General features: G+C 38.0%; 2 protein-coding genes across 3 annotated transcripts in view; both read left to right on the top strand.

Moving 5' to 3' along the window:
* The window catches only part of LOC127966630 (rab GTPase-activating protein 1), a 92,893-nt gene that overhangs the window by 59,840 nt on the left and 10,564 nt on the right, over positions 1-22,489 (top strand). For both annotated transcript variants that reach the window (XM_052567765.1, XM_052567763.1), the window contains 7 exons: positions 15,072-15,185; positions 16,661-16,735; positions 17,017-17,142; positions 17,684-17,827; positions 18,376-18,417; positions 18,770-18,898; positions 21,565-21,657. In XM_052567765.1, coding sequence (XP_052423725.1) covers positions 15,072-15,185; positions 16,661-16,735; positions 17,017-17,142; positions 17,684-17,827; positions 18,376-18,417; positions 18,770-18,898; positions 21,565-21,657 — 723 coding nt within the window. The remainder of the gene's footprint in view (positions 1-15,071; positions 15,186-16,660; positions 16,736-17,016; positions 17,143-17,683; positions 17,828-18,375; positions 18,418-18,769; positions 18,899-21,564; positions 21,658-22,489) is intronic.
* On the top strand, positions 24-6,344 carry LOC127966631 (probable G-protein coupled receptor 21). The gene has a single exon (XM_052567766.1). It carries the CDS (start codon positions 1,361-1,363, stop codon positions 2,387-2,389), a length of 1,029 nt encoding a protein of 342 aa, XP_052423726.1. The 5' UTR covers positions 24-1,360; the 3' UTR covers positions 2,390-6,344.

Raw genomic sequence — 22,489 nt, 5'->3', positions numbered from 1 at the left:
GATCGACATGAGGGTGAATTAATGACAGACTTTTTATTTTTGGGTGAACCTATCTTTAATATAGGAGCCACAATACTGCATAAAGCAGGGGTAGAATTTGAATTATGATGTCATGAAAAGTTTTTAGTTTAACTCATAGTTTAACTAATAAGAAATGTATGTACTTCTGGGACCTTGGAAATGGCTACACTTTGCTGTTTTTTTGCGTGTGACCGTATATGATGGGGAAAAGAGAGTGAGTATGTGGGAGAGATGTTGCATTGGAATTGTGATGGGAATAGAATGAAAAGGAAGGATAAAGCAAATGATATGAGTTTTATATTTGAATTTGAGTGTTAAGGGGTTCTTTAAAAATCTGAAGGTAATGCCTTTTTCATGTTTGTGAGAGACAAAAAGGTGGGAATGAGTGGGGTGAAGGAGTGTATGCATTGACAAGGGAAGGGGATGCCTCTTCTCTGCTCGTGCTCCGACATCTGCTCACTGGCTAGAGCCAAGGGTGGGAGGAGTTTGAGTGCTCCTGCTGCAGCGGAGTGAGAGAGGGAGAGAGGGAAGCAAGGAGAGAGGATGCATCAGTGCCACAGTGTAGAGAGAGAGAGAGAGAGAGAGAGACTGCTTTCTGCATCACAACACTCTATCCTTAATTTACATTCCAGACGCCGGCTTCTCTCTGGAGAGCCCCTTCTCCGTTTGAAATGCCAATCACCACTTGCTGTTCCTTCATCCTCGATCACACACACTTCCTCCACGTTGATGAGAGGTAGCTGAGTACCTGGCACACACTGAAGAGATTCCCCAGTCTTCGTTGGATGGGCGACTGAAGTTGCTGCAAAGACATCAGATTCTGGATTACGTCCCTTTTAGGGATTTGAAGGAATAAACAATTTGACTACGTTATTTTGAGGAATCTCCAGCACGGCTTTGTTGTGCGTGATCCTCCGAACTAATAACTGTGTGAAAGCAACTGGGACTTTTATGATCAGAGGGGCAAGGACTCCGCTTCCTCTGCTTTTTTTCCTGTACTGGCAGCTGTCTGCCCTGTTCAGGCGCAGCTGTGCTTCTGCCCGGAAAGGTGGGGGACTGATAAAAGAGGAGGGTGTTTATTCCCTCTACTGTTGGGGCTTGATCCGGATTAAAGCTACCCTCCACAACAGCTTGTAGTAAGTGACTCTCCTCAGGATACTTTAAGTGTGTGCTTTGGTGAAAAGATTGCTGTGGACTTGCAGCTCATGTTGCTGCTGATATGGAAGGCACCTGGGACGGACAACTCCCCCATGTTAGCCGTACTGTGGGCAGCCTTTGCTGAGCCAGGCCCCCAAGGAACTTGCACCCTAATTGTGCGCCCAAGCGCACCCTGAACAAGATGAACGCAACGGAGTTAAACCATAGCACACAACCCTTCTGCCTGCTGGACATCGGCTACTCTCAAATTTTCAACACCTGCCTGCTGGAAGTAGCTGTTATTCTCTTGTTGACAGTGCTCATCATCTCTGGGAACTTGGTGGTGATCTTTGTTTTCCACTGTGCCCCGCTACTCAGCCACCATACCACTAGCTCCTTTATACAGACTATGGCATATGCAGACTTGCTGGTTGGAGTCAGCTGTCTTATTCCCTCTCTTTCCCTCCTGCACCATCTGGAGGGTGTGAACGAGAAACTCACCTGCATGGTCTTCAGCTACATGGTCTGTGTGTTGAAGAGTGTCTCCATGGCCTCATTGGCGTGCGTCAGTATCGACCGTTATGTTGCCATCACCCGACCTCTTTCCTACACTGCTCTGGTCACACCCTGCCGTCTTCGCACTTGCATTACCCTGATTTGGCTGTACTCTGCACTCATCTTTTTACCGACTTTCTTTGGTTGGGGCAAACCGGGATACCACGGTGATGTATTTAAATGGTGCTCCTCCTGGGACACCCAGCCCTTTTTTACCGCATTTATTGTTGCGGCCCTGTACGCACCAGCTGCTTTCACAGTTTGTTTCACCTACGCCCATATCTTCCGGATCTGTCGGCAGCACACTCGGCAGATCAGCGAGCGGAGAGCTCGCTTTGGCCCACAGGATCCCGAGCCGGGTGAGCAAGCCTGCACGGACAAACGCTATGCCACCGTGCTCTTCCGTATCACCAGTGTGTTCTACCTGCTTTGGCTACCCTACATCATTTACTTTCTACTGGAGAGTGCAGGGATATACCACCATGCCATTGCCTCATTCCTGACCACATGGCTGGCAATTAGCAATAGTTTTTGCAACTGTCTCATCTACAGCCTGTCGAACAGCGCCTTTCGCAAAGGCCTCAAGCGCCTCTGCCTGCTTTGTCTGCAACGAAGCGATGCCAAGAAGCCCATAGGAGATCCACCAGTACCTCCGCGCCCTGCTTGCCATGTGTAATGCCGCCTTTTGGCAAGATAGTGAGCTTGATGTTGATGGCAAGGGTCATGTCAAGTTAAAAGCAGATACTGAAGATTTGTCTCGGCATCTGTGCACTGTCCCAGTTCAAGCCATTTAGGGCAAGTTGACAAAGGTCATGTGTATAGTTGCAGAATTACCTGACCGCAAGAAATGGACCCTTGACCTTGTGCTTTAAAGATGAAGTGGACAGCTATGCGAGAGTGGGCTATTCTCATCGGTATTTGTGGAAATGCAATTCTTAGCATTTTTTTTGCTGCAAGGATAAATTAAGCAATGAGGAAAGAAGAAAACTGTCATTCTTGTGATTGTGTCTTTAAATTGCATTAAATATTGTCTGTATGCAAAAGTTTTTTTTAGTGAAATTAAAGCAAAGACTGAGTTGAGCTGTCTGCTCAGCCAATGTCTTCTTGAAGGCAAACTCATGTCTTTCAGTTACTTTGTGGCGAATTTGCTGCCCTTTGTGGACTGTTGACTTTGAGTTCTGATCATGTGGCCTGAACAGTAAGAACAAGTAGTCTCTGTTTCTCCTGGCTTACTTTTGTTCATATGTAGGGAAAAAAGAAAGATCCCTGGTAGACTGATCTAAAACCTTAAATAATATAGGTGTTAAAATTACTTCTAGACAAAGATTTTAAAGCATTTCCAAGGGCTTACCTGGTTTTAGACTCATGACTTATTTATGTCTTTACTAGTAATATGTGAGTCTTGTCTCAGAATAATCTGATCTCTACCTTGCTCTCAGTGGAAGAATGTGTTTGCTAGTGTTTTTGTCTTTGGATCCATGACAAGTCTTGACCTTCAGCAATCACAATTGGATTTTTAAAAAAGCCATTTTCCCAAAGAGCAGAAGTCCATCCCAGCCCCCAAGCAATGCCACAATTACACGGACTTCCCATTTTCTGCTTATTTAAAGCCATGAAGGGATTACATAACCACACCTCCATTCAGAGGACACATCCTTAAAAAATGCAGTAATACAACAGCAAACAGAGGACTTATACTGCCTGACTCAATTTCTAAACCTTGGTCACACTGGAGATGAACTTCTTAGCTGGAACCCACCCATTGCATCAATTCTTATAGACTAACCATCCTGCAAGTCATTTTGAGAGAAAAAATATCTATTTGACTACTTTGAGTATCTGCTGGACAGAGTGACTCTTGGACTTGCCCTTTGCCCTGAAGTGTCAGTCGTGTGCAACTCTTTTGCCATGCCTGGTTTGTTTCCACTGGTTACAATGTGTTTTAGTGGTAGGAATGAAAGGTTAAGGGGAATGGGGAACATCTGTCCAAATACATTATCCAAATCTACAACCACACTTAAAATATTGTATAATGCAGTTAAGCACAACACAGAAACACTTGACCATAACAGATGTTAGTTGCTAAAATCCGCCACACGATCCTTAGTGATCGCAGTGGTAAAGGTTGCTGATGTAGGCAAGAACCAAAAACATTAGGACACTTAATGGACAAAATGGACACCTTAAGAAAATCTACTGAAACCTGAAACAGGATGCAAAGGTCAAAGTTTTAATGCAGATGTTTCTGAAGAGTCCTGCATGTGCTTACACACACACACACACACAAACAAGCAGAACCACAATGAACTGCATCTTACTGCGCTGTACTATTTATCTTTATGCCATGGATACATGTACATATTTCATATGTGGAGGTGCCAAGAAAATTGAGGGCATTGAAAATCATGCCCTATGTCTTTTTTCATGCTGTGATCATAAATTTGTTAATTTGGATGGTACTGTTAAAAACATTTTCTTATGCAGATAGCTTTGTCCTCATAGCTGACCAAAGTATCAATATTTATTGGTGTTCTCTGATGGAATTGTTATTTTTTTTATATATATAGAGTAACCACAAAATGTATTAACTAATTGTTGTTGAATGGATTGATTGTTTGTAGTAAGATGTTATTATAAAAGCAGTCTGCATTCCTCTTTGTATTTAATCTAATAGTATTTATGACCTTTACCTTCTCTTAAATTGTTTGAAGAGAATGTTTTTCATTGGAGAGGGTTATGTATTGTGGCATATTCCCAAATGCTTTTTTTTTTTGTATGACTTAACGTAAAAATGCTCTAATTTTATCACCAAAACAAGTTTTATGACTGTCAGCAATGGCTCTTGTTAAAATGCCACGTCACTTCAGTTAATGACTGAAGACTTGCTTTCAGAATTGTAATACTGTGACGTGAAGAAGTGTCTTATGACTGTGTGTCTTTAAGTGTTTGGTCAAGATTTTGATAGGAGACACACAAAGTCTGAACTGCCATGTCATGGCAGGGTGCTGTGCAATACTTCCACTCACTAGATAGAGATGGAAAGCGATAGAAAATGCATCACACACAATAGAAAAAGGGCTTTTATTTTTTTTCCCAAGTTTCCCAGCTTGTTTGTTCAAATGTAGATCTTGATCTTGCAGCCTCTGGCAAAGATCTGTTTTTGAACCAGAGCTGAAAGAATTTGTTAGCCATTTACCCATCCGTCGCTTTATTGATCGCACATGACCGTGTGTCCGTGCACACATGGACGTGTATGTGCATTAAACAGAACAAAGATTCATGTCTGGCCGAATAACTTGTTTTTAGCATTCGTCTTGATTGCTTTTTGGACTTTTTAATGCCCCGGGATGCTCTGAACTCACCCAAGACTGCTTCCTCCCTCTGGTCCTGAGAAACTTTCCCCGTATCCATTTAAAGGAATCAAATTAAATTAAACGGCCAAGATTTGATGGTCACGCTTGAGAAACTGCCTCGGTTGTGTACTAACCGTTCGGATCGGTTGAATTTTGTAAAAACCATCCATTTGTTGCTCTGAATCTGATGTATTTTTCCATTAGTCAGCAGTTTATTCTTTCTATAAAGATGAAACTAAAGTTAGGGTTTTTGCATAAATTGCTGTGAAAATCCAAATCTTGAAGCATGCGTATCTGTATTTTCAGATACTGTAAATATTGGTTATTTCTGTTGTCTGAAGGAAATTGTAAGTAAGACCGTATGTAAGTTTTATGTCCTACAAATGGAATTGAGTATGGTTTGAACTGAGAATGAGGCCCTGATGTTGCCTATTCATTTGTCAACATTGCATGTTTGCTTCATAGATGATGGTACTTCTGTCATGGGTAAATGCTGGAGGAAACATTTTCAACTTTTGGGACATTTTGATGCCAGAGAGCTTTTGTTTGTTTTTGTTCTCCTCATGATGCCAAAGCATTCTTTTTTTTTCTTTCCTGTGGGAAAACTGCTCTGTTCTTGAAATCAAAGTCAAGGGCTAGCGCTCTCAAGGGAGAAAATCTCCCAAGATGACTTGCTCTCCACTGTGCCATATTAGGACGCAGGACCCAGTTGGCCCCTGCCATCGCAGAAAATGGAGGGCTGAGCTGGAACAGTGTGTTTTCTCCCTGAAGAACACACCCCTCCGTGCACAGAAATACACACACTCCTCTGTGTAACTTTGTGTTGATGTGCTAGGCGTCTTTGAGTTTAATCATGTATGTTTAAAGTCTTTTAAATTGCTGAGCCAGGCTTCTTAATGAATTGCTCATGATCTTGCCCTCCTGTAAGTGGGTCTGGTTTTTATTTGATTAACTGGAGAGAATTGGTTTTTGCCTTTTACTTTAATGCATTCCAAATTGTATATCAGTTCTTATCGCAAGAGAATATGAAAGCATTGCAAAGTCTTTGGGATTAACAATGTTTTTGAGTGATGTTGCTTGGCTGAAAGAAACTCGATCTGCTTCTCCATATTTTCTTCAGCATATCAACAAGTTGTCTGGTGTGTAGGGCTGTAGTTGAGGTACTAATGTGGTGTACCGCAAATTTTGTAATTATGTCATGTTTTAGAAAATAATTGTCAATAATATATTTATATTCTGGTATATCTGCACTGAGGAAATAAATGTGATCTTATCCTATCATGTTTGAATGCTTGTTATTGTGTGTGTGTGTGTGTGTGTGTGTGTGTGTGTGTGTATGGTGACTATTCATGTTTTTTTAATGTAGATGTATGTGCTAGTTTGCGTTCTGACAGTACATTAATAATCATCTTTGGTTAGTAATTACTTGCATTAGCACTTCAATCATCTCATTGGAAAATGAACGTCAAAAGTACACGTCACTGTAAAATGGAAAAACATCATACATTTGTTGGTCAAGTACATGTGTTTTTAAGCCAAATTAAACTTTTTTCTGTGACGTATTGAAAGTCAGAATTGTCTTTGTTTTTATAAGTATTGTAAGTTTCTCATGACCTTATTTGATGTTGCATAATTGTTCCGTTTTAGATTTCACCAAATTTAACATTTACGTTTTTACATGTCTAGACAAGGTTTTGTCAAGCTAGAACAATGTCCCAAAACTAACCAATGCAGAAGTATCCATTTGAATGGGGTTAAATCAAAAAAATCAAAAAGAAAACAAATCCTTACTATTAGTCAGCAGTTTATTCTTTCTATAAAGATGAAACTGAAGTTAGGGTTTTCTGCATAAATTGCTGTGAAAATCCAAATCTTGAAGCATGCGTATCTGTATTTTCAGATACTGTAGATATTGGTTATTTCTGTTGTCTGAAGGACATTTCTGTTGTCTGAAGGAAGAATGTCCCAAAACTAACCAATGCAGAAGTATCCATTTGAATGGGGTTAAAACAAATAAATCAAAAAGAAAACAAATCCTTACTATTCAGTGATATTAATTTTGAACACTTCCTAGCCAGTAGCAATGCAACAAGGATCCAGTGACAAGATTGATTTACATGATGCAGAAAATGCAGACAATCGTGGAATCCAGGCATAAAAATGGAATTTGCTGTATAAGGTGGAATGTCACGGAATTTGCCAAATTGTGGATGGATAAATCAAAAGTAGGTCAGAATGCTTAAATCAAAATGGGATATGAACTATGTCTGTATTAACCCGCAACAATTCAATTTAAATAAGAATCCTGCATGTTCTGCATGTTTCTTTGTGAACTAATGACACTGACAAATATATTACTTCATGTAGTGATACCACTACTACTACTCAAATTATTGTTGAAAGTTTTTTTTTTTTTTTTTTTATGAATATTTACAAAAAAAATTTTTACCAGTATTTACGGTACCAGAAAAATATAAATGCACAACACAGTATTTCTGAAAAAAGTATATATATATATATATATATATATATATATATAATCAGTTAATTAAAGATTTTGATTATGAAACTTTAATGCAATTAATGCAATAACTAAGATTGAATCCAGAAAAGAAATGGAAAACAGAATTTGGTAGAAATGAAAAGAAATGGAAAAATATATATATTTTTATAAACTGCTGTTACATTGTAAGTTTTATGATTTCAGTTGATAAGACATGGTTTTTGATTAATGGTTTATTATTATTTATTTATTTATTTATTTATTTATTTAACTAGAGTCTTGAAAAATGAAAATGGGAATAAATGGAATTTGAAAAAAAAAAAATGGAATTTGGGCTAAAAATGAAACCATTTCATAGCGCTACTCGGATTAAAAACACCCTTTTTCAGCCATTTTAAAGCAAAAAAAGGCTACAAAATATGTTCAGTGTAACACTATGTGCTAACTTAGTTTCCACAGTGATTGTTTACATAATATAGTGTACAATTGAGTCTCATTAAAGCTTTCTTCAGTCACTAATGTATTGTAAGAGACCCTGGAGAGTGCTGGTTCTCCCTGACATGTGCTCAGTGGGTGATATGTTGAAGGGAAGGGGATGTGGACCCTCCCTGCCTCCCTCTTAAGTGAGGGAGTGATTGGACTACAGTGAACCCACCCTCAGTTTTTAGCTCCCTTTCATCAAGCTCAATATATTTTTTTATAATCAGCGTCCCCAAGATAAACAAAATGCCATTTTCGCCTATTGTTGCCTATCAGAAAAAAGCGACCATAAACAATGGTCAAGAATAAAAAGTACAGTGCTTCCTGCGGAAGCAGCCTTCCCCCAGCACACACACAATCTCACCATCACTGTCGAAACACAGCACAAGTTATGTTTTGTGCTCCGCGCTCACGCAAGAGGTTCACACAGATCTACTTTTAAACAGTCTTACATCACCATGATTTTCTTAGCACTTCTCCAAGTCTAGGATGACTTTCTCTAATATTGGCATCAGATATATATGGCTCCTTATCGGAGACATAAAGAATAGTGTCTTCCCAACAACCCCTGAACCTGTTCAGACTTCCAGGACGGAGGGTGAGAAGGAGAGTTTTGGAAAAAACATGGCATTTTCCTTGGCTACAGCCATTAATTCTTTGTTTATTATTCATCTTTTCCTGCCATTCTTTGCATTCTTGCCTTTCTTTAATTCCTCTTGTTCATTTCCACGGAAATGCTTGAGAGGAAGAGATTTGTGCCTCTTAAACTGAAGACCTGATGCTCGGTTCCTGCTCATTTCCTCATGAATCACATTTTCAAGACCACTTTTGGGTCAATGACATAATGCTGCTTTATTTATTTTTTTGGTCCTTTACTTACACTGTAAAAAATGACTCTCTAAAATAAGTTACTTTACTAAGTTACTAAGTTACTTACCCTATTACACGGGACATTATCCATTAATTTAGCGGATATTTCCATTAACTCTAAAACACAATGCAGTGCAGTGTAAAATTCTAAATGCTGAGGAAATACCTGTAAAAATAAATACAGAAATATTCCTTTAAATTATATAGTTCTGTTTTTACAGAATTTCTTAAATGTATTAATTTGAAATTAAATTAATAAAGTGATTGAAATCCACCGCTTATATGTTTGGCATGTATTATTTGTAATTTCTAAATTAATATATGTTTTTATAATATTTATAATAGTATTTATTTAAGAGTTTGGAGAACTGTCTTGATGCAAAATAAATAAACATATAAATATATATATATATATATATATATATATATATATATATAAAAGCTGATTAAAAAGTTTTAAATACTTTTTTTTTAAATATTTTGGAATCTTTTATCATTATTAGGGTGAAAATGTAAGCAGTGAAACATTGATGTTAAAATATTATAAATATTTGAAAAACTACTGTCTACTGCATGCAGTTTATTATAACTGACTATTTTGTTGTAGGCTATTATATGGTACAACTAACAATTATATTGTCTATTGTATTGACTATCGTAACCCAAAAAAAGTATATTAACTGATATTTATAAACAAAAAATTCATGACACTTGTTAAAAAAAAAAAAACCTTTGAAATATAAACCTTGATGTGGACATCTATTTCAGGTGCAGGAAACATTTACTTTTCTTATTATAATTATTTCTTTAATTTGTTTCAAATTTGTAAACATGTTATCAAAGCCATTTGTAAATTTGTTAAAGCTTCTTTAAGGTATTAACTTAGACCTGTTTCCTTCCCAGTGGCTGCTCTATCTAATCTAAAGCTAAACACTTTGTATCACCTCGATCTGATCTTCCTCAGAGACGTGCTCCGGGTCAGGTGCAGTCTACTCAGACTGGTTCGATTATGCTCTCATCTCAGATTGACCTATTTTTAGCCCTCTGCTCATTTCTTCTCAGACCCTTTTCCACTGTCTTCTCATCTTGCTGGTGTGAGCGGTGGGTCAGTCTGCCTCATGTTCGGCCTGAGTTTGCAGAGCTGCTGGCTGCAGATGCATTATTTAGTGGCTCCTCTCTTCCACATAAACATAGCATCAATTATAGAAAGAGAGGGTAATTAATCTTTGAAAAGGGGTATGCTTACTAATGCAGGAATCCGCTGTTAGTGCAAATGTGTGGGAGCGCTTTCGAGCGCCCTGCACTCACGCACACTGGTCTGTTCTTTGGAAAACAAATGTTCCCCGAAGGTTATTTCCTGGGCTTTAGTCATGGTACCCTTGTTAGCAGGTGGCAAATGACTTGTATTACATGTGGGATGGTGTGAATTAGGTATGTTGAAGGCTCAAATCTACAACGCCTATGGCGACTTTTCTGTGAGGGTCAAAAGAGAGACCGGAAAATTGGTGACAGAAGGAACGGAATAAATGCGATGAAAGCTAAAGACATATTGCTTTGCTTCCATTGCCTTGTTCCATTCCTTCTGTCTCCATCTTTCAATGTGATGGAGGAAAGGTAGAGCGCGGCGACTGATATTAATCATGCTTTTTGGAGAAGATTGTGGTTTTGTGCTGGAAAGAGGATGAATAAAACATGGTGTCCTGAATTCAGACTGAACCCGCCGCCCAGACATACATAACCCAAAGAGAGTTGGGAAAACCAGAGGAGAGCCCCTTCTCTGCTTTGTCTGATTTTTAAACTAAGTGAAATATGTTTGTTTATTTGTTCACAGATTGACTTTAACAGAGTTTGGAAATAAATTGATTTATTACATTTTATATATTGTAATGTTACAAAAGATTTCTATTTAAAACAAATGCTTTTGTTTTGAAATTTCTATCCATCATAACATCTTGAAAAAATATGGTTTCCACCAAAACATTAAGCAGGAAAACTGTTTTTTAGTTCTTCTGATAAATAAAAAAAATTTTCTTGATGAAGAATCTTGTAACACTGAAGACTAGAGCGATGATGCTGAAAATATATTTGAATAGAAAACAGTTGTTTGACATGGTAATAATATTTCATAATATTCCTTTTTTAATTGTTTTTTTTTTTATGAAAAATACAGCCTCTGTGAACATGAGACTTCTTTAAAAAAAAGTTCTCAAGTATTTTGAATGCATGTGTTAATATAATGGTGTTCATGCATATAATGCAATTATGATTTATGTTTGATGTGTTGAGAAAAACCTGAAAGACCAGGATTTTTTCCCATGCTCAGGCAAGTGCGTGTGTGTGTGCGTGCGCGTTAGATGTGCACTAATGAGTCATTACCCTTCTTCTCTTGTGTCTCTGATATTAGAGAGAACATTTAATAATTCACTGAAATTATGATAGATAGTTCAGAATGCGTCTCATCCAAATGTATTTATCCTCAAGTTGTTCCAAATCTCTCTGTTTCATTAATCACACTCACTGTTCCAGAAATACACGCAGTGCCTTTGCTGTAGTCTGTGAGTTACTCTTCGAGTATGTAATAACTGATGGGCATGATGTAATATTTTGCATTATTGTCTTTTGAAATGGCAAAAGAAAGAGGCAACAGTTTGCCCTCAAGCCTCTAAACAGATGTTGGTATAATCTTTTGTTAAAGTATATAATCTATTATTAGAGTGTTGTAACATATGCTGCAAAGCTGTAAGTAACTCTCTAACATTTTTGGTATATGAGGTACATTATAAGGATGGGCCATATCATCTGATTAGTAAGGTGGACTAGTTTATCTAGTTTTTTCTGTATGTACAGTATATGCTGTAAAGGGGATACACTTAACTGCACTTACACCTTTATTTTTCTATTATATGTAATGCTGCTTTGATGATACAGTTTCTATTTTATAAAGGCCTTATCCAAATAAAATTAAGATAAGATCATATGACTTTTAAATTGTGATTCTTTTTTTTTTTTTTTGCCAATATTAGTTTTTAAAACTATATTAAAAAAAAATATAGTAGTAAATGTGGAAGTATATTGAATTACAAATCAGCCTATATATTAATGTAGAAAATGTGTTTTCCTTGGGTAGTTTCTCTGCATCTTTTTCTTGAAAAAGCCAAATGCATTAAAATAATGAACCATTGATCAACAGAATCACAGATACATAATTCACTCTGCCATTCTGAATGAGAAAAAAATCAATCTTGTTGTAAATTGAATTGATTCACTGTTAACCCAAATATCCACAACTGTGCTTTTTTTTTTTAAAGACTGATTCATCTACTAGTTTAAGGATGGCTTGAATTGACCTGACTGTTGCTATATAACCCAGCCAGAAATAAACACAGGGCATTGCATTGCGCTTTGTTTATGACTCTTAGTTTTTCGAGAGCAAAATTTAGCATCCAGGGAAATTGAATTCAGCATTTTTGTGCTATCACGAGCTGACTTTGAGCATTCACTTTGACGTGAAAAAATAAAGTGGCTGGTTTTGCAGTGTGACAGAAATAGGAGCGGCTGTCCGTCAACAGTCTGCAGCTTCAGGCGCTCACACTTTGTTTATTAAGGGAGAGATCTAGTTTAATGTGATCTAGTTTTTGTGTCTGAGAGAGTTGTTGTTCTGAAAACTTTACATGGTGAGGACATTATAGAGACTACAACGGTTAGCAGATACTGATTTCTGACCGGTAGGTTTGAGAGGTTGTGCAGAGCTTGTTTTACAAACTCGAAAAGTTGCAGTTTATGTTCCTTGCAATAAACTGTTTTGTCAGTTAGGTGAATCTTGAAGGGACAGGTTACCCAAAAATGAAAATTCCGTCTTGATGTTGTATGAATTTCTTTATTCTGTAGAACACAGAAGAAGATATTTTGAAGAATGTTGGTAGCCATTGACTCCCATAGTATATATTTTTTCATACTATGGATGTCAACGGTTTAGTTGCCACAGTATCCCTTTAATAGAATTAGAACATTTGCTTTCTTCAGTTACACGTCCATCCTTTTAGCAACATCTTAAATAATTCAAATCCACAGGAACTTACAGTACATTCCCAAGTAGCCTGTTTAAATTAAATAGATTGAAATTGGAGCGCAGTGAACTCCAGTGGAGTGGTAATGTAACATCTCCTCCAGAGTGTGTCTGCCTGTCTGTCTTTTGCTTTCAGTATCATCCCCACAGGATCTGTCATGACATTTGACGTGTTCTTTCAGTCTTGTATCGATTGTGTCGTGACCTTTTAATTGGCTGATTAAGTAAGCCAGTCAAAGATAAAGAGTCACATCGAGCAGCTTACAGTTTAGATGTTTGTTCCAAACGCTTGGACAGATTAGTGATTTTCATCTGTGTTTCTGAAAGACATGGGTAATCTGAAGTCCTGCTGGAAAGACTTTCTTCTGTGGGACACAAAAAGAGAATTTTATGCTGTTATTTTCCATATAATGAAAACATACCGTGATTAAGGTCTGTCAAGCTTCGAAAAAAAAAAAAAAACTGTACATTGAGGAGTTTTGGTCCATCAAGAAAAACATTTTGTTCAGCTGAACAGTGCCAACTGAGGAAGCACTAGTATCACTGGTGTTTGCTAGATGGCCTCCACCATGTACATGGGACCAAACAGACAGTGTTCCCCCCAGGTTGTCCACATTGCTTTGTGGGGGTGAGAACACAATGTTCCAGTGAACTGATCTTGTTGCACTGCGTGTGTTCGTTTTTTGACATGTCCGATCCACTGCCCACTGGTGGACAGGAGTCAAATGTGCTTTATTTATCTATACACATATAAAACGAATGGGGACGTGCTTGACACAACAACACTGGCTCAACCGAGCGGCAACCTTCTACTCTCTCTCGTGAAATCAACAAGGAAGTGACTAAAACTGTAATTCACCGACTGGCCGCTCGAGGCTGGCTGCAAAAGGGAGTCAATCCCATAGATTCCCCATGTTAAGATGCCCAACTTTACAGCAGAAAAAAACATGTTTACAGCCTGGTGCAAAAAATTATTTTGGTCTATATCGCTAATTTTGCCTGTGAGTTGTGAACTGTGAGGGGGTGAATTTAAATTATATTAAGCCTTAAAGTTCTGCATAATTAAGGGCGTGGCCCAGCTAACCAGCTCCCGCCTTTTTGCCCGTTTTCAATTATCTGGAACTTACGCGTTGCCAAGATGGCTCCGCCCACTTTGCACTTCAAAAACGCTCTTCAGGAATCTACGGGTGACGTCACAGAGACTAAGTCCATGTTTTTATAAAGTCTATGGGCTAAACCTGTGGCTAGAGTTTGGGATGAGATGCAGGGCTTGAATTTCGGCATGGGATTGTGCATAATTCTACTGATTCCCACAGTTTTTCACTTGCAACGTGGAAAATTCTTGCAAATATTTCAACTTGAAAGACACTTGCGACAGATGACAGAATATATCCTTTGCCGTTCTTTTGAGTCGTACAATTTATAACATTCAAGTGCTTAATTCAGTACCCTTTCTGTGAGCCACCTCACACCCAAAGAGCGCGCACATAGAGACGCATGGAGACATCTGAGAGCGCACGCCTTTGCACGTAAACTGACAAATACATACAAAAATTTGGCAAAGTGCCCGTTTTGATCAGTATTCATGTAAACGGTAAATTTATACTAAACATTTTTGGTATACAGGCTGTTAAGTAAACAGTTGAGAAAAAAATCGTATGTGTCACAGTTTGATCCGTGCATGAGCTATTAAAGACACAGCAACCTAAAAAAACTTGCTGCTGACTGTCATTAATATTTATTTATATATTGAAAACTAACCAGTGTTTTTTAAAGGTGAATAGACTATTCTGTTGATTTTTCTGTACCTGAATTTACTGTTAAACCTACCTGAAAAACTCAAAGCAAAGTTCATTTTAGTTGTTCATTTATTATAACGAAATTCAGGCCCTGGGATGGTCCATTTGTGCTAAGTCAGATGTGGTTGTTATTATTTTTGCACTTCAATTTTGTGTTCATTCTGGGATGGAAATCACACATTTTGCATTATAATTGCAATGTAATTTTATATTTTGGTATTAAACACTATTAACTGTGGCTCATGGTCAAATTTATCTTTCTTTCCCTCTCTCTTGTCTTTTATTAGGAATCCCCACAGGACAGTGCCATCACTCGTGACATTAACCGTACGTTTCCTGCACACGACTACTTCAAAGATACGGGTGGTGACGGACAGGACTCTCTCTATAAGATCTGTAAGGTGAGCAGATGACCTCTCTGCCATTTGTCTGCTCCGCTCCGATTCTGCCCTTCTGCTCTGCTTCTGTTCATTTATCATCTTCAGCTCTGCAAAATCAATTTCCTACCATTAAGAAAAGTTAAATGTGCACATTTTGACTGCTCCAGTTTCTTAGTTATTAACTTATTTTAAGTTATATTTTATATGTATAAATATAGATACAGTAGCTTGATGGATTTCAATGATTGATATGTAGATGGATGTATATAATTGATGTATAGATGAATATCTAGATATGTGAATAGGTGATGGGATGGATGAATGATAGATATGTAGATGGATGTACAGTATCAGTAGTTTTGTAGCTATATTGATTGATTGATGGATATGGTCAAATGGATATATTGATGTATCTATCGCTGGATGAAAGATGTATAGATAGATATATAGCTAGGTAGATATAGATGAATGTATATATCTTTAGATGGATATATAGATGCATGAATGGACATATTGGATTGATTGGATGTATATCAGCCAATAGATAGATAGAGAGATATTTAACAATCTTTGAATGAGTTGGCTTTAAAGCATGTACCGTATTTTACGGACCATATGTCGCACTTTTTTCATAGTTTGGCTGGTCCTGTGACTTATAGTCAGGTGCGACTTATCAAAATTGAATTGACATGAACCAAGAGAAATTAACCAAGAGAAAACATTACCATCTACAGCCACGAGAGGGCGCTCTATGCTGCTCTCTGTGCTCCTGTAGTCTACCCCTATAAACATAGAGCGCCCTCTGGCGGCTGTAGACGGTAATGTTTTCTATTGGTTCTTGGTTCTAAATAAATGTGACTTATAGTCCAGTGCGACTTATGTTTTTTTCCTCGGTATGACGTATTTTCGGACTGATGCGACTTATACTCAGTATAAGTGAGTATAACTCTACTTAAAATACGGTAAGTGTTTGTACACAAGTCTCTCATACTGTACTACAGTCTGGAATAGTACTTCAGTTTATAGACGATCAGTTTAATAAATACAAAACACTCAAACCATCTCAAATTTTCGCCCTAAAATAAAGAGGTCAGTGGGTTTACTGTAAAAGTCACAAATGATGAGGGAAAAGAGACGTGATGGTTGGATTGCCATCTTTGGGCGTCTCTTAATAATTCACCAGCCCTCTCTCCGACTGTTACCGCCATCATTCATACAGCAATATAGATTTCTCTTATTGACCACACAGTGTGATTCAGTTCTCTCAGCCCACAGATCACAAAGTTAATTAGCACAACGGTCTGTAATTGTCACAGTATTAGCTGACATTTTAACACAGTTTTCTGAGGTATGTAGGTCGATCTGTAAGTATTCCCTTCAAGCCTTCAAATCTGATTCGCACTTCAGCAAACTCAAACGTGCCACTAAAGACATTAGTCTTCAGTTCTCGTGTGTAAGCAGTTATTTTGAAACAATCTGTATCTTCCATCCTACAGGCATATTCTGTGTATGATGAAGAAATCGGTTACTGTCAAGGCCAGTCTTTCCTTGCTGCTGTGCTGCTGCTACACGTGAGTATCACAGACTCCTGAAGCAAAGCAGTTTGAACCAATCATGTCTACATTTTACATTTAACATAATGGATATGTAGTCAGAACTACAAAGTTGCATTAGATTGGCTGCTGATGTTTGCCCCCAGACTGGATTCTCCCCTTGGTTTGAGCTAATATGACATCATCCTTTGAGATTTGAGACCGTGCCATCTAGTGGAGATTCCCTGTTGTGTGATATTACCAGCCTGATGTGATCGTGGCGTTAGTAGATCAGTGTTTGTGCTGCGATTGTGCCGTAGATGCCGGAAGAGCAGGCGTTCAGCGTGCTGGTCAAGATCATGTTTGAATACGGTCTCAGGGAGCTCTTCAAGCAGAACTTCGAAGACCTGCACTGCAAGTTCTTCCAGCTGGAGAGACTCATGCAGGTTAGTGGTAGAAACTAATATCAGTTCACATGTTTTGATTACAAATAATGACAGATTATGCAAAAGGACTAAATAAAGGCACATGTTAAATAAGCAGTTGTTCCATTTAAAGGGATAGTTCCCAAAAAAAAAATGAAACTACCCCATGATTTACTCCCTCTAGGTGTATATAGCCCCTTTCACACTGCGATTCCTGATAATACACGGGTAATGTGTCCCGACAATTGTTCCCATGTCGCTAGATTTTGCACTTTAACACCAGTAATTACCTGGAATATGTGCGCGTGTTCACACACAACCTGTAAAGGTCTCATAAAGAGCACTTTAACCTTTGGGCGTCTCTTAATAAAAAGTAAAAGGCACTTTAACCTTTACATAAGCTGGAGGACAAATTTATTCCTGTGATCCAAGCTGTATTGTCAGCATCATTACTCCAGTCTTCAGTGTCACATGATCCTTCAGAAATCATTCTGATATACTGATTAGGTGCTCAAGATAATTTCGTATCATCACAACTGTCTTCTTCATCTGTGTGTTGCAGGAATACATTCCAGACCTGTACGCACACTTCCTGAACCTGGGTCTGGAAGCACACATGTACGCCTCCCAGTGGTTCCTCACGCTCTTCACAGCCAAGTTCCCTCTTTACATGGTCTTTCACATCATAGACCTTCTGCTGTGTGAGGTAACATTTCATTCTTACCTGCTTTCTTTTGGGATATATTTTTCTAATGTTTTCTTTGCGTAGTTTACCTGTTAATTCATAGTTTAGGACTGTTCCCTTTTATTTTGATATCTATAAACCATCTTGTAATTTTGAAATCATAATAATTTCTCATGGTCCAATGTAACTGATAGACCACAAAGAAAATCACAAATCAGAACAGAATTAATCAAATCTAACGCAAATGCTCACTGATGATTGTGCTGATGTTTTCCCATCAAAAATATGCCACTTCCTGCAGAATGATGTCAGTAAGTATATGGCGGATGTAACAGGATGTAAATATTGAGGACAAGATAATAAACCTATAGATGATGGCTGCAATATTTAACACATTTAATAAATTGCCAGTTTGTTCAAGTAGAAATGAGCAAATACAGCAACATTCAGTCAATTCACTCCGAGTTCAAAATCCTGTCTTGGAAAATATGTTATCTAATATTATAAAACCTATTTGACATGGGCATGAAAATATTCTTGTTATTGAGATTCATTTTTTCTCCTTTCAGGGCATCAGTGTCATTTTCAATGTGGCCCTTGCATTATTGAAGGTAAGGAAGTGCTCAGGTGCATCATTTCATCTTTTCCTCAGATGTTTCACCAAGGAAATATAATAAATATGCAAGCCTGTGCTGTTTCCTAAAATTAACCTGCAAATCACCCGTGCCTCATCACCATGGTTATAGCTATCACAAGGATGTTAGACATAATTGGCGCACCCAATAATCTGCAGCTACACTACAGAGTCATCCGATGTTACCTGGTGAATGTCTGCTGCTCAGCCCTGTAGGAAGAGAGATGGTGCACCACTATCACACCTCAGCAGCAGAAAAGAGCATCATTAACTGAGGGAGCAGTATTGTCTGCCTCTTGACACTTTCTTAAACTCTCTTCTATCCACAGACATCTAGAGATGACCTGCTGCAGATGGACTTTGAGGGCGCGCTGAAGTTCTTTCGAGTGCCGGTGCCCAAACGCTATCGCTCTGAGGAGAACGCCAAGAAGCTCATGGAGCTAGCATGCAGCATGAAGGTAACCGCAAACGTATTTAATGTGATGATCAGGAAAGGTATAGTTCACTCAGAAATGAACATTTGCTGAAAATGTACTTAGTCTCAGGCCATCCAGGATGTAGCTGAGTTTGTTTCTTCATCAGAACAGATTTGGAGAAATTTTGCATTACATCAATTGCTCTCTAATGGATCCTCTGCAGTGAATGGGTGCCGTCAGAATGAGAGTCCAAACAGCTGATAAACACATCAAAGAATGTCAAGAAACAAATCTGTCATTAAAGTAAAAGAACTTTAAATCAATGCTTCTGGCTAAAATATGAGTTTTCTGTCCATAATATTGTTTAGTCTAGTGAAAATTTAATTGGTCTGAATCGGGAGAGAAATATGTGTGTATAGTGCAAAAAGTCAGAAGTGACAACATTGTCATCATCAAAAATTATAAATGCATTGATAACGATAGTATGGCAGTTCACAGAAAATGATACAGTAGGACCAGGGACTGATGCGAGTGCTGTGTTTGTACCATCAGTTGTACAGGTGTGAATGTGATTTTCATTTAGACTGAAGGTTCATTGTGTGAATAGATTTATCTGCAACTCGCTATTTTTCACATTTAATGTGACATAAAGAGTCTCGATGTAATGATCTGGATGGCCAGCAGAGGACACTGCAGGAGTAAGAAAGACCCATGATACTGAAGAGTCCTTGGTTTCTGTTTTGATCCTTTACGTCATCTGGCAGGTTTTGTTCAGATCAACCAAAATGTTATTTACACATCTGCATTTAATTATTATTTTTTTATATATATATTTTTTTCCCATAACATTATGTATGATCATAACAAATCAGTGAAAAGTTCGATTTAAATAATTTAAATGAATAATATAGTTTTTGAGAAGGTTTTGAATTCATTTTTAGATTGATTGATTGATTTTTTCGTCGTTTACTCACCCTCATGTTGTTCCAAACCTATACAAACTTAATTCATCTTCCAAACACAAATAAAGATATTTGAATATTCTTATATCATCATTTTTCAGCTACTGAAAGCCCACATAACCAAAGCTTTTACATATTATAAAAATAAAAATCCTAATGAATCAAGCGGTGTAATCCGAGGCTTCTAAGGAGACATGATCACATTATATGATTAGCAAATTTAATTTAATTATTAACTCAAAAACATTTAAACATTGATCAACACTCTGGGTGTGTTTGTGTGCTATTTCAAAATGAGAGGCGTTAGAAACGAGAGGCGTTAGAAAATCCGAAGCCCACCACGGCCCCTTCCTCAGTTTAACTGACACCACACACCAGTCACGATCAAAAGAGCTGTTACACACTACGACACACGCATACACACGCTTCATTTCTCTGCAGCCAGGCCTAATTGTTCCCTCGGGTGTCGCTGAAAACACACTGACTGATGAACTACTCCTGACATTGAGGGCTTTTATATGGATCTCATTTCATCTGCGGGAGCATTACGGATTAAATATGAAACAGAGCCGGGTTGTGTGTCCTAGAGCTAGTCAGATATGGCGCAGTGCTAAATAGATCTCATTTACAAACATGCACGTACCTGCGGCTCTCGCACAGTGTTCTGGTGAGAAATGACTGGTGCTGTACACACAAAACACACTCAGTCTCAGAAATTGGGTCATTGGATGAAAATGGGGTAGTATTGAGCTGCAGGTGGATAAATGTGGCACGGATTGCACGTTTGGGTCCAGAGTGCGGGAAGCGCACGAACAGAAATCCTGTTAAATGAATTAGCACTTAGGCTTGTTGCATTTGGATAGGTGAACTTGTACACATCAAATCTGAAACACAGCTTTATTGCTGTTGACATCAAGTCGGGTCCTTTCGCAGGCTTGAAGTCATAACCTTAAAAGAGCACTATTCTTGAAATAACCAACACCCTTCACGTCAGCCAATATGATTGGGGTTTTGCAATTTTGTTAAAGAGATAGTTTTCCAAAAAACGAAAATTACCCCATGATTTCCTCACCCTCAAGTCATAGGTTTATATCACTTTTTTCTTTCAGACGAATACAATCAGAGTTATATTAAAAAACATCCTGGCTCTTCCAAGCTTTATAATGGCTTTAGGTGGGTGTTATTTTTCAATAGCCCAAAAGAAGTCCAATAAAGCACATCCATCCATAATAAAAAGTGCCTTACACGCCTCGGGGAACAGCTTTTTATTGTGAACATGAATGTGACTGTTAGCTTCCTTTTATAAAATGTAAAATATGGATATTTTTCTTAAGAAACCTCATCGTTTCGCTACTGGAGGCCTTAATTATTATGGATGGATGTTGTTTACTGGACTTCTTCTGGACTATTGACATATAACACCCACCCACTGCCAATATAAAGCTTGGAAGAGCCTGGATGTTTTTCAATATACCTCCAATTACATGTGTGTACTGTTTGAAGCTTAGGCTAGCTTTAGACAGATATGCGCTAATATTTTTACCCTTAGCCTGGCTAAACATGGCTATACTCTTCTTGCCAAACACTGTCCTGTGTTCCTGCATACCTGCAAACTCATCACCTTTAAACAAAATTTGTCGTTTACGTAAATGATGAAGTATTCTGAAATGAGATTTTCACTCTTTTTGAGATGTACTTTGTCCACATCTGTGTCAGTACCCTCTTCTGTATGTTTGCGTGTCCCAGATCAGCCAGAAGAAGCTGAAGAAGTACGAGAAGGAGTATCACACCATCCGAGAGCAGCAGGAACAGCAGGAGGCGCCCATCGAGAGATATGAGGTAGATTCATCCTGCATCTGTTTGGGCTTGTGTTCTCTTTTTACACATCAGCATTCATGACTATGTGCATTTGAATATTTACATGATCCATTAGAGTGAGCGTGCGTGCGTTTCCCCATATGCGTTTAATCTTGGCTAAGATTTCGTTCTCCTTCACAATCAGAGCTAGTTTTCTCCTCTGCGCTGAGCTGAAACTAATTTTCCTCGGAGCCTTTCCTGTATCTCCAGCTATTAGCATATGTGCTTTGAGCTTCTAATGAGCAGAGATGTGAGACGAGGTCACCGCTGGGCTCAGAGATGATGAAAATCTGGCCAGATGGATTCCTGATAACAGCGGCCTGCCTGTCAACTGTTAGCCTGAGCTCAGCTCACGAGGAATGACCTTAATCATTGAGGAACTGTCAGTCAGGGTTCAACATCTACACACACACACACACACACACATCTATAGGGTTCTGTAGTTCACTTAAGTAAAAATGCTGTTTGAAGTCTCTCATAAATCAAAGTACATTAAAAATAATACATTCAAAATAAACTATTTATGTCCTATCAGTCCTTCACAATGACACTTTTTTCATATACTTTCAAATACTAATTCTCAAAAATATTTTGTTTTTATGTAAGTTATGTATTTGAATTGCATATAACATTTTGATCCATTTAGATAAAAATTGGCTTAACCAACTAGCTAATAAACAAACTAAAACATTTTAAAAACACATTTGGTTTATTACAGAAATCTGTGGAATCACGAGTCCACCATGGAATGAAAAATAAATAAATAATAATTTTGACTTTTAATATCACAATTCATATTTCTATTTTTTTTTGG

Source organism: Carassius gibelio, chromosome B10 (genome assembly GCF_023724105.1).
Source record: "Carassius gibelio isolate Cgi1373 ecotype wild population from Czech Republic chromosome B10, carGib1.2-hapl.c, whole genome shotgun sequence".
NCBI classification, from domain to species: domain Eukaryota; kingdom Metazoa; phylum Chordata; class Actinopteri; order Cypriniformes; family Cyprinidae; genus Carassius; species Carassius gibelio.
This window is presented reverse-complemented; position numbering and strand designations above follow the sequence as displayed.